Source organism: Crinia signifera, chromosome 6, assembly GCF_055691185.1.
Source record: "Crinia signifera chromosome 6, ASM5569118v1, whole genome shotgun sequence".
In the NCBI taxonomy this organism is placed as follows: Eukaryota; Metazoa; Chordata; class Amphibia; order Anura; family Myobatrachidae; genus Crinia; species Crinia signifera.
The window spans coordinates 179,359,955-179,373,004 of record NC_139222.1 but is presented as its reverse complement, the minus strand read 5'-3'; the positions used below and the strand labels follow the sequence as shown (position 1 = coordinate 179,373,004).

The 13,050-nt window shown below is 43.4% G+C and overlaps 1 protein-coding gene across 4 annotated transcripts in view; it reads right to left on the bottom strand.

Moving 5' to 3' along the window:
• MAP2K4 (mitogen-activated protein kinase kinase 4) overlaps nt 1-13,050 on the bottom strand; it is a 59,166-nt gene that overhangs the window by 20,908 nt on the left and 25,208 nt on the right. For 2 of the 4 annotated variants that reach the window (XM_083148310.1, XM_083148308.1), the window contains 6 exons: nt 6,634-6,699; nt 4,297-4,390; nt 3,854-3,967; nt 1,985-2,159; nt 1,278-1,397; nt 410-529 (listed from right to left, as the gene is read on the bottom strand). In XM_083148310.1, the coding sequence (XP_083004436.1) occupies nt 410-529; nt 1,278-1,397; nt 1,985-2,159; nt 3,854-3,967; nt 4,297-4,390; nt 6,634-6,699 (689 nt within the window). The remainder of the gene's footprint in view (nt 1-409; nt 530-1,277; nt 1,398-1,984; nt 2,160-3,853; nt 3,968-4,296; nt 4,391-6,633; nt 6,700-13,050) is intronic. The other 2 variants (XM_083148311.1, XM_083148312.1) reach the window with 1 other exon arrangement.

Here is a 13,050-nt window from a genome sequence, read left to right as displayed (position 1 = left end):
ACATTTTAATGAAATACTACAGATTTAGTGGAGTTCTTGGAGATTAAGGATACTTGCAAACATATTCCTTTACTCTGCTCTAGATATGATGGGTGCCCCAATGTCTGCTGTGATCAGGACAGGCTGTCCTCCTTGTGCAGCAGGTTGGAGCATCCCCATACATCTACACCCCTCCCCCTTCTAGCAAGGTAAAAACTATTGGCTTTTAGAATAAAAGGCAGACAGTATGCCGTGATGCTGGAAGAGTCATTGGATCAAGTGAATTATACTAACTGAATACAGTATTTACGATAAACAAGTTGTAAAGTCATCTAGAACCTAGCTGGTAGCATCCCCACGAGAAGTCAGTGGAATAAAAGAAATTTAATTACATAGGTGCAGAAAGTATTCAAGACAATATATTACTCACAGCTAAAGTTATTTTTCCTAAAATCTCCTCTGGAATAACATCGTCTAATGAACTATATACATATTTGTAAAATTTGTCAAACGAGGTAGCCATGAGCTCCATGCAGATCCAGCAATCACCCTGGAATGGAGAAAGAGGACATTGGTATTCAGCATGTGTCTCCCATCTACTGAACAAGCAATACATACAGTACCAGAGGCAAACATTCATCCCAGTTGCCTGTAGGACTGATCAACTGTGCAGCAACAGGGAGTGCGCCAGAAAGCTCCATTGGGAGAGCTACAGTCAAACTTGGATCCCACTGTATACCAGCTAGTAACTCTTCACGGCTTAGATCCCAGAGGCAGGAGTCTCCATTGCCCCTGGGAGTCACGCCTCTGGTACATACAGCCATAGAAAACAATACACTGACAAATGGGAGAACATCACTATATTTATCTATAGATCACTGGCACATGAATCAGTTCTAACATATTGGATTGATAGGAAGATTGTGTATGCATAATTGCACTGCAGAAATCATAGATTGTTTCACAAATAAAAGACCCTTGATTGAACAACAGCTTCAGAATGCTGGGGTCATCATATATTAGAGTAGAAGTCCTAAAAACATATATATTTTTTTTTTTTAAAGTGACATAACTGAGATCACAGGAAATTGACCTGCCAAATATGGCAATAACAAAAGCCATATACCTCGGATTGGGTCTTTACATTGCATTTTTATGCGCAGTAAGCGACACCAGGTCCAATTAGTCTTGTATGAGGGATCTGCTTAACGGTGCCAATTCCTACCACTACCAATCCCTTTGAGTAACTTCGAATTATGCTATACAACCTAAAGTGAAGACTGGGCCCCTGAACGCACCTCTCTGAATAGTGCCCCATAAAACTGAACAATATATGGGCAGTCGCTGCTCCTCATTACTACATCAAGATCCATTAGGAGCTGTTTCTGTTCCTTCTCGTCCACTGTGGAGCGAATCCTCTGCGGGTAGGAAAAACAGAAAAAAATATTACAAGAGGAATTCCCTTGTTTGTAAAAAGGTACACTACATAGAAACATAGAATTTGATGGCAGATAGTAATCACTTGGCCCATCTACATACACGCAACACAGTGGTTTTTTATTTAACATGAGCCAATTAACCTACCAGTATATTTTGGTATTGCGCGAGGAAACTGGAGCATCTGGCGGTAACCCATACAAGCACAGGGAGAAAAATACAAATGCCACACAGTTGCATCTTTGCCTATGCTGAACTAATGCTTTCTATAAAAAGGAGGTTAAAAAATGTCCTAGCTATCAGTAATCCAGATACAGACAAGAACGCTCTTTTATGAAACTCAAGCTACATTACCACCACACAGAATATTTCTGTGCGATCACACAGTTACCCCCCAGTTCCTGCACAAAAAGTCCTTTTCCCGGACAGACAGATCTGGCAGGCATATGCCTGAATCAGAAAACGCAAAAATGGCTACTTTCTGTGCATGGTAAAACTCTCAATATGAATTCAAAGAATCCACCATGCAAGATGGCTTATAAAATAATAGTAAATAAATAAAACCCACCTTGACGGCCATGATTTGCCCACTTGGATTATGAATCATTTTATTGACAGAGCCATATGCACCTCTCCCAATTTCACCAAGATCCTTAAGGTCCTCAGCTGTGAAGTCCCAGTGCTGTTCTGGAGAAAGCTTTAATTTTCCTGATGATTCAATGCTGTGTGTTCGTAATCTCTCTCTGTAAAGAAACAAACAGCAGGTTGGGTTACAATTACAGTTCAGCTTTACTTTCTTTGCTTAAATTTATGGGGGGGGCGCAATTATTATTTCTTGATACTCTATCACACCGCACAAATAACCCGGGTCCATTCGGATCTCTGTGCGGTGTGAAAGCGCCAAAGGACAAACCAGGGTCCAGCAACCTGGCATTCCGACCCAGGTTAAAAGAAGGGTTTTACATGGGTCGGACCCAGGTTGCTGGGCAGTGTAAACAGGCAATATAGGTCAAGCGACCTGGGTCACGTTTACACTATAGGGAGGAGGCAGGGTCAGCTCCAATTCCCTGCCTCCCACCCCTCGCCCCCCGATGATGCGTAGCCACTCCGCCTCAGTGTTAAATCAGCAACCCATCTTGCCAGGTCACTGAGAGGAGCTTCACCTCCCAAACACTGGATCGCTCCCGGGACGGACTCGTGTCCAAGTCCTGGGTGTGACCCAGCATTTGCAATGTGAAAGGGGTATAAGTTATTTATATAGCACAAACATATTCCACAGTGCTTTACAGAGAATATTGTATATGAACATTCACAACAGTCCCTGTCCCAATGGAGCTTACAATGTATATTCCCCATCACGTGTACGCACACACATTCATTCTAGGGAGACAATTAACCTACCAGTATAGTTTTGGATTGTGGCAGGAGCATCCAGAGGGAACCGATGCAAGCACAGGAAGAATATACAAACTCCACACAGTTAGGCCCATGGTGGGAACCGAACCCATGACCTTAACGCTGTGAGGTAGCAATGCTAACCATTACAACATCCGTGTGAGGCAACGCTTGGGTTAGTGAGGATGTTGAAGCATGTGACAGTTTCAGAGTGTCACAGAGTTAAGCTGCGTACGCAGTATATTTTAAAGGATATGCACGATACAGACCAGTCAAAATTTTGTGTATATTGTCTAGTAGTGTATAAGCACTATCATTAACGATGCATGATCCTGTGGGTCGTTAGTGATATCCTCTGTCAACTGTACATTCAGCTTGATAACAAACACAGCTTTATACATTAAACTGAAATGTACAAGAAAATGTATTAAGGCTCCAATGGACAAGCTTCTGCATTGCTCTCCCCTAAAAAAAAAATAATAATAATATATACCCACACATACATACTGATACGCAGAAAAGAAAATGCAAGTTTAGCAGCTGACGAGTTAACACTGCTGTAACAATCCATACCACTTACAAATGTAAGAATGCTAAAATAGTTAACTGTAGATCGGTTAAAGGATTTTACCCAATTAACAGTCATTAGTGTATCCAATATTCCCAGAAGAGTCTTTGCTGTTAGCGATAAAACATCTAAAAGCCAAGGATTAATATTCCCTTAATACAATTCTGGGACTCTGCGTGCTCCATGTTCTAAATCTCAACTGATCAAATTTATTGCTGGTTTCAAGTTAAACAAAAGCAGTTATCGCACCACACATGACTGGTCAATAACAGATAGGCAGAAGGTATTTCCGGAACCATGACAGACATCCTTCATCGAGGGTTAACGCATTCAGCACAGCGTTATGACCTGAAGAATTATTTAGATAATGCAGTACCTAATTCATTCGCAAAAGGTCTGCCTGCATTGTTGGGAAAGAACATAAGCTTTTAATATATCCAAAACCAAAATTCCCATCCAAAATTAAAAACTTACAGTCTGTTTTTTGTAGCCTGCTCATTAGAGCTGTACGTCTTTGCACAAGGCAACCGCACCTCCTGTTTTTGGTAGGATGTCTCGAGGTTCCTAATTGGGTCTGTTTTCTGCATCCTAAGTAGGAAGATGACAAGAGAGGGGTAATGACATAATGTAAATATTCAAATAAAAGTATTTCAAGAATACTACCTAAAATCCTAGATTATGGAAGAGCATTTTAAAGACCATCAGGTAGTTTAAATCACACAAACACCATTTTCTACATATACAAAGTGCATGATACCAAATGGTGTCTTGACAGCATGGTGTTCCTTACATACATGCTGGGGGGGGGGGGGGGGGGGGGTACAGCATGCACACATAAAATTAGGGGATCAACGTCTTTCTACAGTAGGATATTGTCCTTTACAATTTGATAAAAAATCTTGGATGTGAGTACTTACAGGTGTGCAGGTTGAATAGTGGGGTTCAGTGTGAATTTTGCTGTGGATTTGAAGGCCGGATTAGCAAAATTCAACTTCAGTGCTTTACGTTTACCTAGGGAGACATATAAAAGTATGTCATCTACAGACCGACAGCAGTACAACCTATGAAAGAAATGTGTACATAAAATAGTTTGTTATATTTGACGATAAGCCCTTATGGAAAAATTAACTGAATTAGGCTACAGAACTTTAAAAGAGGGGGGGAAAACAGATACAGTCTACATGGTAAGCCAGTGGCGTAACTATGAATTGGCCACACACACCCCCCCCCCCCCCCCCCGCCGTTAATGGGGGGCGCCCCCCACCCGCAGCCTTACCTGTCTTGCTGGTCCCGTCCCGGCTCCCTTGCTGGCTTCATTCTTCTGCTAGTGAGACGGACCAACACAAAATGTCCGCCCCCATACAGCAGACACTTTCAGGGAACGGTCTGCTATATGGGGCGGACATTTTATTGTGGTACGTCTCACTAGCAGAAGAATGAAGCCAGCAAGGGAGCCGGGACGGGACCAGTGAAGTCAGGTAAGGCTGCGGGCGGCGGATTGGCGGGCGGCGGATTGGCGGATGGGAGGGGGCTAACTATAGCACCACAGCCCCCCGGCACCCACACATGCACAGCGCCCCCCCCGCGGGGGCTGCGGTGCTATAGTTACGCCTCTGTGGTAAGCATATAATGTCATACAAGATCTTGCCTAGTCCTTCATTTTGCTGACATGTTATCTACTGCCTGATAGGGTGCCTGATAGGGTGTTAAAGGTTTATTAAAGCTGGGTACATATTAGAATTTTTTTTTTTATACTAGATGCACAATGATAATATTTTGGTGAATATTGTTTAGTGTATTACGGAGTGCATCGTTTAGGATACACACTCCCGCGAGTCTGTATCATCCCACTCTGTCATCTGTACATGCCATAAAATCCTGACTATGGTCATTGACAGAATGTGGTTACTGAATTATATTGCTTGCAATATCGTTTGTGGTGGAAAACAGCCAGTTCAAGGGAAAGAATTGACGACATTGCATTATTTGCGGTGTTATCCAACATGTGCCCAGCTTTACACCTAAAACACTGGCCTAAACCCAATGCTGTCATTGAGATTATTAAAGGGTTTAAAAGAAACCTTAAAGAGCCATTCCTAGGGTACATTCTCTAAGAACCTCTAGATAACATATGGTATTCTCCGGTTTACATTTAAATAGAGAAAAGTACAAACAAAAGGTGACAAAATAGTTCTAAATAACAAATTAATGACAAACTGAAGAAACCATACATTTTAGAGATGTGCTGGTTCAGATTTACTCGGTTCTTATTGCCAAATTATCACGAGTGTGGATTTTTTTCAATTGGCTGTCAGCGGTCACGTGTTTTGGATAGCCAATAAGATCCTGAAAACCCAGACCCACACATCTCTAATGGTTATCACTGCAGAGGAATCTAGAAACAAAGTTTCATTTCTCCATTAAAGAAAATATCAAACTAGCTGTAATGTAATATTACACAAGTTTAAAAAAAAAAGTCTGCAAACATCTTGCTGGGTGCGATTATAAGAAACCATAACCTTATTATTCACCATCGACAGATTTAATGCCATGAAACAGCTAATAGCTTGTCAGGTTTTCACAAGCGTTACAGCTCAGTGACCAGATGCTATACAGGCAGCCTAATAGCGCATGTCTTAATTAAGTGTAGAAGCCCCATTACGGTCAGGCGGGCAGCTTAACATGGCTCAGATAATCAGCTTCCTGGAAATGAGGGCAGGCTCAGGCCTGCTTCCCAGTTCTGATAGACACTGTGTATGTGGAACGGTTTTGGAGATGACAAGTTTAGTAAGCGAGTCACCTCAGGAGCCGAGTTGATAAATATTCAATGATATTCCCATAAAGAACTGCTTCCCTACAACGCAGTCACATGCTGCATATATTATTGATTGACTGCAGGCACTCAAAGGAGGAGGCATGTACACAGCTGGTGCAATTAAACATACAGCTTCAATGGAACAATGGGGAAGAGATGGTTGTGTAGATTAAAATAGATGAGCAGAAGTTGGGCATTATCGCTAATGAACAAGCCTCAAATATAGCATTTTGTTTATTCTCCAGAATATACACACACATACACTAACAAATAAAAACCACAAGTAAATCAATATAAAATAAATCTACCATTTTAAAAACAATTGAAACAAGATTTTTGCTAACATTTGACAGGCCTATCTAGATTAAAGTGTGTGGGGGGGTGGGGGGGGGGGAGAAAAAACACACAACCAGCAATACCACAAACATTTTCTCCTTACCACTAAGGTTTGTTTCAATGCAGTTTTTTTGTATATTTCTTGTCTTTTTTTCTTGTTCATTAACTTCTAAAAAACAATTAAATGCGAAATTAAAGCACTTTAACATATATAATAGTTTGCTTATGTGAGGTGGTCTTGTGTTTTGCCTTCAACGTGCGCGAAGATTAGTGAAGGTTGGAGTTTGATCCTTGATAATCTAAAACATGTGAATCACAAGGGGGAACAAAAAGATGCGTTGTAGTCACCGGTAAAGTGCATAACAAACGTTTTTACCATTTCTCCCCATCCCCATACTTTCCCGATTGTTAGATGTATCTACTTAGCAGCCAAACAATGTCCCATAGATATAGGTTGCCTCAGACAGCCTTCTTGTACTACACTACATAATATCAGGTTTACTAAACCCGTTGTCGCATCATTATTCTGCATTCCCATTACTCCTCTATTAAATATTTAAAAAAGGCAAAAAGGCATTACGAGTGGTAGTGATTATTTGGAAGGCTTTATTTTAGGCCACTGGCCAAAATCCCAGCATGTCGCCCAAATAATTATACTTTCGAAATAAGATTAGATTGTTGAGTCTGTAGATGGCGGCTATCAGATGGCTGGGCTGTTTGGAAGGAAGTGAAAGAGGTGAACCCAGTATGTAGAAGAAATGCCATGCGACATCAGCCAATACTGAAAAACATGGACATATTCTTGGGACAATTATTTGACCATTTAGGACTACAGGCCTTGTGCTTAGATCCGGGCTTTGGTCCACTGTGTAAATTTAACAACAGTCACTCAATTTCTACTGTGCAGCCATATTGCCAATGGCCACAACGCTGCTGCAAGAGCCCACAATTATTCCAAACTCTACCAGATTGCATTGTTTAATTAGGGATTCACGTCATTAGTCTCTGCATACATTCACCATTCTTCTACAGATTCAGAAATCATAGCTAAATATTATCTACAGAAAATCTACTTCTGCATAACATTCCCTGGTGGCAATAATAATTTGGTCACTCATACCACTTTCAGATTGCCAAACCGGGTCGGACCAGGATTTTGATACCAGCACTCACTCATCACACTAAACCCGGACTGCCCATTATACACAAGGTGGCTGGTTTAACCCTCCTTTTAACTCAAGTTGATCAGTTTGGTGCTTTCACACCACAGTTAGACCCGGCAACAACCCAGGCTATAGGTGCAATCTAAAGGGGTATCAGAGTATTTGCCCATATATTAAAAATACGCTACATACAACTGCAGCCATTTGTAATGCACCAATTATCTGAAAAAGTTATGTTATGCAGTGGTTAGGTCTGCAATGGGAAGAAGTACTGCTGTTTTTTCTTGCAACATTTTAGATATTGGTCTTGGTAGAGACTATTGTCTGTTCAACAACAGTCATTTATGTAAGCAATAGCGACATTATAGCAGTTGTTCCCAAACTGGGTGCCACTAGGCTCTAACAGGGGTAGGTTGGTTGGTGTTCAAGGACTAAAAGCAAAACATATATGGCCAAAGCGATTGGTAGCTTCTAGCACTGGTTTCATCAACATTTGAAGCACAACTGTGCACCACATCATGCTGGTCCCTAAAGTCTCATAGACAGGAGACGACTGTTGCCTCAGTGTTGAATGACTGTCTTAAGCACAATCGTGCGACACTAGCAATGCTATGCTAAGCCCGTTTTTAGACAAAACCCTGCAAACCAGCAGGAAAGACAGTGCAAGCACGGTCTTTCTGCAGTTGATTGCAATGAGCGGCACTGCGCATAGTCATCGCTGCACGGCATACACACAGAGCGATCAGTGCTCCATTTCTAAGCAATATAGTCAGATCACATTTAAGTACAATTTAATTAAACATTTTTCTTCTTCAAATTTATCAATATAAAAATAAAACTTTTAACCTAAGGGGTGCCGTGAAAAATATGTAGATACTCTAGGGTACCATGATTCAAGGTACCCTAGAGTACCAGCATTATAGCAAATACTGGTACACACATTACTCTGTGGAAAATGTATTATTACCACTACTGCATCCCTCTCTGGTCTGTGGTGTGCATTGAATTGATTAGCTCAGTAATATCGGTTCAGTCCAAATAAACATGCTTCCTCCAAAGGGGGACATATGCTCTTCACTATAACATTTCAAAATAATGACCTTTGAAAAAAGTTACGCCATATCAATGATTCTCCCTGCATTGCATTTACTCATATCTTGGGGACACCTAGGCCCTGATTCTGGTTCACTCGCAAAAGCAAATGATCTCTTCAATGGACAAAACCATGTGCATTGCAGGGGGAGGGGCAGATGTAACATGTGCAGAGAGTTAGATTTGGGTGGGATTTGTACTTCAAACGGATATCTGTATTGCTGTGTAAAAATAAAGCAGTCAGTATTTACTCTCCACAGAAACAAAATAACACCAAAATCTAACTCTCTGCACATGTTACATCAGATCCCCACCTGCAGTGCTCATGGTTTTGTCCATTAGAGAGAATTTGCTTTTGCAAGTGATTCAGAATCAGGCCCATTGTGAGTTGGAGGCTGGATTCCCACATAGCTGTTGCTCTCAGTGTGTGACATCCTGCAAATTATTTTCAAACACCTCATGCAGCATTACTGTACATCACACCAACTGTAATTCATGCTCAGGCAGGAGAGTTCCAACACAAAAAGGACAAAACATTACTGTTATTCGTTTAAATAAAATAAAAAATAATTTCACCTTAACTATCTATGAACCTGGAAAAAATGAATTTAACTGCAGTTTCTACATAGTGTAAACATGCAGTGATGGCACGTCACAAAGAATATTAAGTCAATAATTTACATCAATCACAGGCCCCCGTGGATCTTACAATCTATATTTCATTCCACAAGGACACAGTCACCCAAGGATGAGCATTTAGTTACAAGCCAATTAACCTACCAAAATGTCTTTGGATTGTGAAAAGAAACCAGAACAGGCATTTTTAATAGTTATCCCTGCTTATTTATGCAAACACTGAATCATGTGACGGCAAGTGAAGGAATACAAACATGTAGACTTAGGGGGTATTCAATCTCCCGCTGCAATTCCCGGTGGGGGAACTAGCGGCTGGGCCCTATTCAATGCCATCTTCCCCGACAGCATTGAACAGGGATCTCAGCAGAACGGGCCTGACTTTACAAGGTCATCTTCTATGGTCTTTTCCAAGCAGGATAAATTGCAGTGTTACAAAGAATCTCTAGTTGGTAGCATGAACAGTTACAAGCCACTTCTGCATCTCCATGACAGATCCCAGCTGTTGCCAGGCAACTGGTAGATCACATCTTCTACCCGCAGTGCCCGATGTTCACTGCTGGTTGCTGGCCAACTGGGATGCCAGACAGCTATGTCGTCTCTGGTTGCCTACTGCTCAGGAAGCCAATAGCAGAACATTACCAATTATTGTGGGGTTCCAATTTTTCTCCTACGATCCCCATGGCAGCCGTTACAATGGGGTATTCCCCTCCTCCCACTAGTTAAGACAGGACTTTTTTCTAGGGACCGCCCACCTTGGGTATAATAGCCAGCTCTTCCCTTCTCCATGTGTCTTTTTCTCCTGTCTCCATCTAGGTAGGACAGGCAGGGCTTTTATGTTTGTTTTCAATCAGGGCTACCTCGGGCATGCTCCTGTGTAAATTACTGGATCGGCGTCTCGTATTCCTGCAGATTTCGCTGTCCGTCAGTAATTCTGTCTGGCAGTCAGGCCTGACCTCTGAAGCTCCATTACACGTCAGCATGCAAGTGTTTCAGCAACAACACTGTGTTCAACATTAACAGTGTCCCAATAACTGCTGAGACCTAACTGCCAATTACCCATATGTACTCCAGACCTTGTTTGTATTGCTGCTTGTTTATTACTTCAGCTAAATATCCTGTTTACAGTAAGTCCCTACTTCTAGACCTGAAAGCATCCTAAGTACCGGTATATGTGCATGATGCACAAAGGGAACAAGCAGCTGTTCTAGGTAGTAGATCCTCTCAGGATTTTAAGCACCATACACATGGAGCAATCAGGGTATTTAACTTAAATGATGTGCTTAACCATGATCACCCGGCACACATTGCGGGTGTCCCGCAATGCTTTGTGCCGAGTGGGGCTTTGCAAGCACTGGATTTCCCTGCGGGTAATAGCAATGCACTGGACCATGCAACACCAACGCTGCAGGGCATACAAACTCTGAACCATGCTCCATTTCTAATCGATATAGTCAGATCGCTTAGAAAAGGGGGGGGATGAAATTGCCCTGTATGTATGCCCCTTTACACAAGTGTGCTGGAGTTCCATAACATGAACGTAAGAAGTTCAGAGTACTCCAATTCCTAACAGTCATTAGAATTAGAATTAGAATTCAGTCCAGTCAGTATGACGTGGAACAGGAGATTCACAGCATGAATATGCAGGAACAACATGCCATCATGGACCATACTCGAATAGCATCTTATGAAATATAGACTATCAATAATTATGTTCTGGGGGGGGGGGGGGGGGGGGGGGGAATAGGGGGTTTCTAACCAGTACCAGATGTAACCAACACGCACAAAAAATAGGAATTTGGTACTCACCGTTAATTCCCTTTCTCCGAATCCGTAGGGGACACTGAAGTCTACGCTGGGGAATAGAGTGGTGTATCGGAGGAGTCGGCACTTTAAGAAACTTGAACTGTGGCATGGCTCCTCCCCCTCTATTCCCCCCTCAGACCTCAGTCTTAGTTGACCGTGCCCGAGAGGAGAAAAGAGACCAGGGAATCCCCAATAGAGAGAGAGAAAGACATTAACAAAAAACGAACAACCATACTACTCAGCAGGCTGTCACCAACACCCAGACGCATGCATAACCAAACATAACTGCATGCGCTAAAAATAAACCCCCCCCTTTAGGCCTGAACAGTGCCGGGAGGGTGTTCAGTGTCCCCTACGGATTCGGAGAAAGGGAATTAACGGTGAGTACCAAATTCCTATTTTCTCCTTCATCCTTGGGGACACTGAAGTCTACGCTGGGGACGTCCCAAAGCCATCCCCACGGGTGGGAAGGCACTGGGCATCCTGAAGCACCGCACGGCCGAAACTGAAGGCAGAGGCCGCAAAGGTGTCAAACCTATAAAACTTAACGAAAGTATTAGGGCCCGACCAAGTGGCCGCCCTACATAACTGTGTCAGGGAAACTCCCCTGGCAGCGGCCCAGGAAGGCCCCACCGAACGGGTGGAATGGGCCGAAATCCTGACTGGCGGTGACTGTGAAGCATGAAGGTAAGCCTGCTTAATGGTGAGACAGATCCACCTAGCCAGAGTCTGTTTAGACGCTGGCCAACCCCGCTTTGCCGAAGAATAAAGGACAAAAAGTGAATCCGACCTTCTGAAATCCTTGGTCCTATTCACATACACCTGCAAGGCTCGGACCACGTTCAGCGAGGCGGAATCTCCCGTAAGAGCTGGAACCACGATTGGCTGATTTAGGTGATAAGATGAAACCACCTTAGGCAAATAATCCAACCTGGTCCGAAGTTCAGCCCTGTCCGGATGAAACACCAGGTAGGGAGACCGGCATGAAAGAGCGCTAAAATCGGACACCCGGCGTGCCGATGCCAACGCGAGCAGTAACACCGTTTTCCAAGTTAACAACCGCAAATCAATAGAGTCCAAGGGTTCAAAAACACTTGACTTAAGATAGTCCAAAACTAAGGAAAGATCCCAAGGTTCCTCCGGAGCCCGCACTGGGGGCTGAAGGCGGAGAACCCCGCTCAGAAACGTCTGCACCTCAGGAATGACGGCAAGACGCCGATGAAAGAAAACTGACAATGCAGACACTTGTACCTTAAGGGACCCTAGGCGCAAACCCGCCTTAAACCCGGACTGCAGAAACTGCAGCAACCGAGACAAAGAAAAAACAGCCGTGGGCAAGTTACGGCACTCGCACCACGCTACATAGGCCTTCCAAATACTATAATAATGCCGGGAAGTAATCTCCTTCCTGGCTCTTATCATAGTGGGAATCACTGACTTAGGAATTCCTCGTCTGCTCAACAGTGCGGCCTCAACAGCCATGCCGTCAAACGAAGTTGCCGTAAGCCTTGGTAGGCGAACGGCCCCTGCTGTAGAAGATCGTCCCTTAGAGGTAGCTGCCAAGGATGATCTATCAGGAGCCCCTGAAGGTCGGCATACCAAGGACGATGAGGCCAATCCGGTGCCACCAGGATGACCGTGGACCTCTCCCGCTTGATTCTTCTGAGTACCAACTGAATCAAGGGCAATGGAGGGAACAGATAAATGAGGGAATAGTTCCACCTCGCGGTCAGCGCGTCCGTCGCTACCGCCTCTGGATCCCGAGACCTGGAACAATACAGCCGCACCTTCCGATTGTTCCTGGAGGCCATCATGTCCACCTGAGG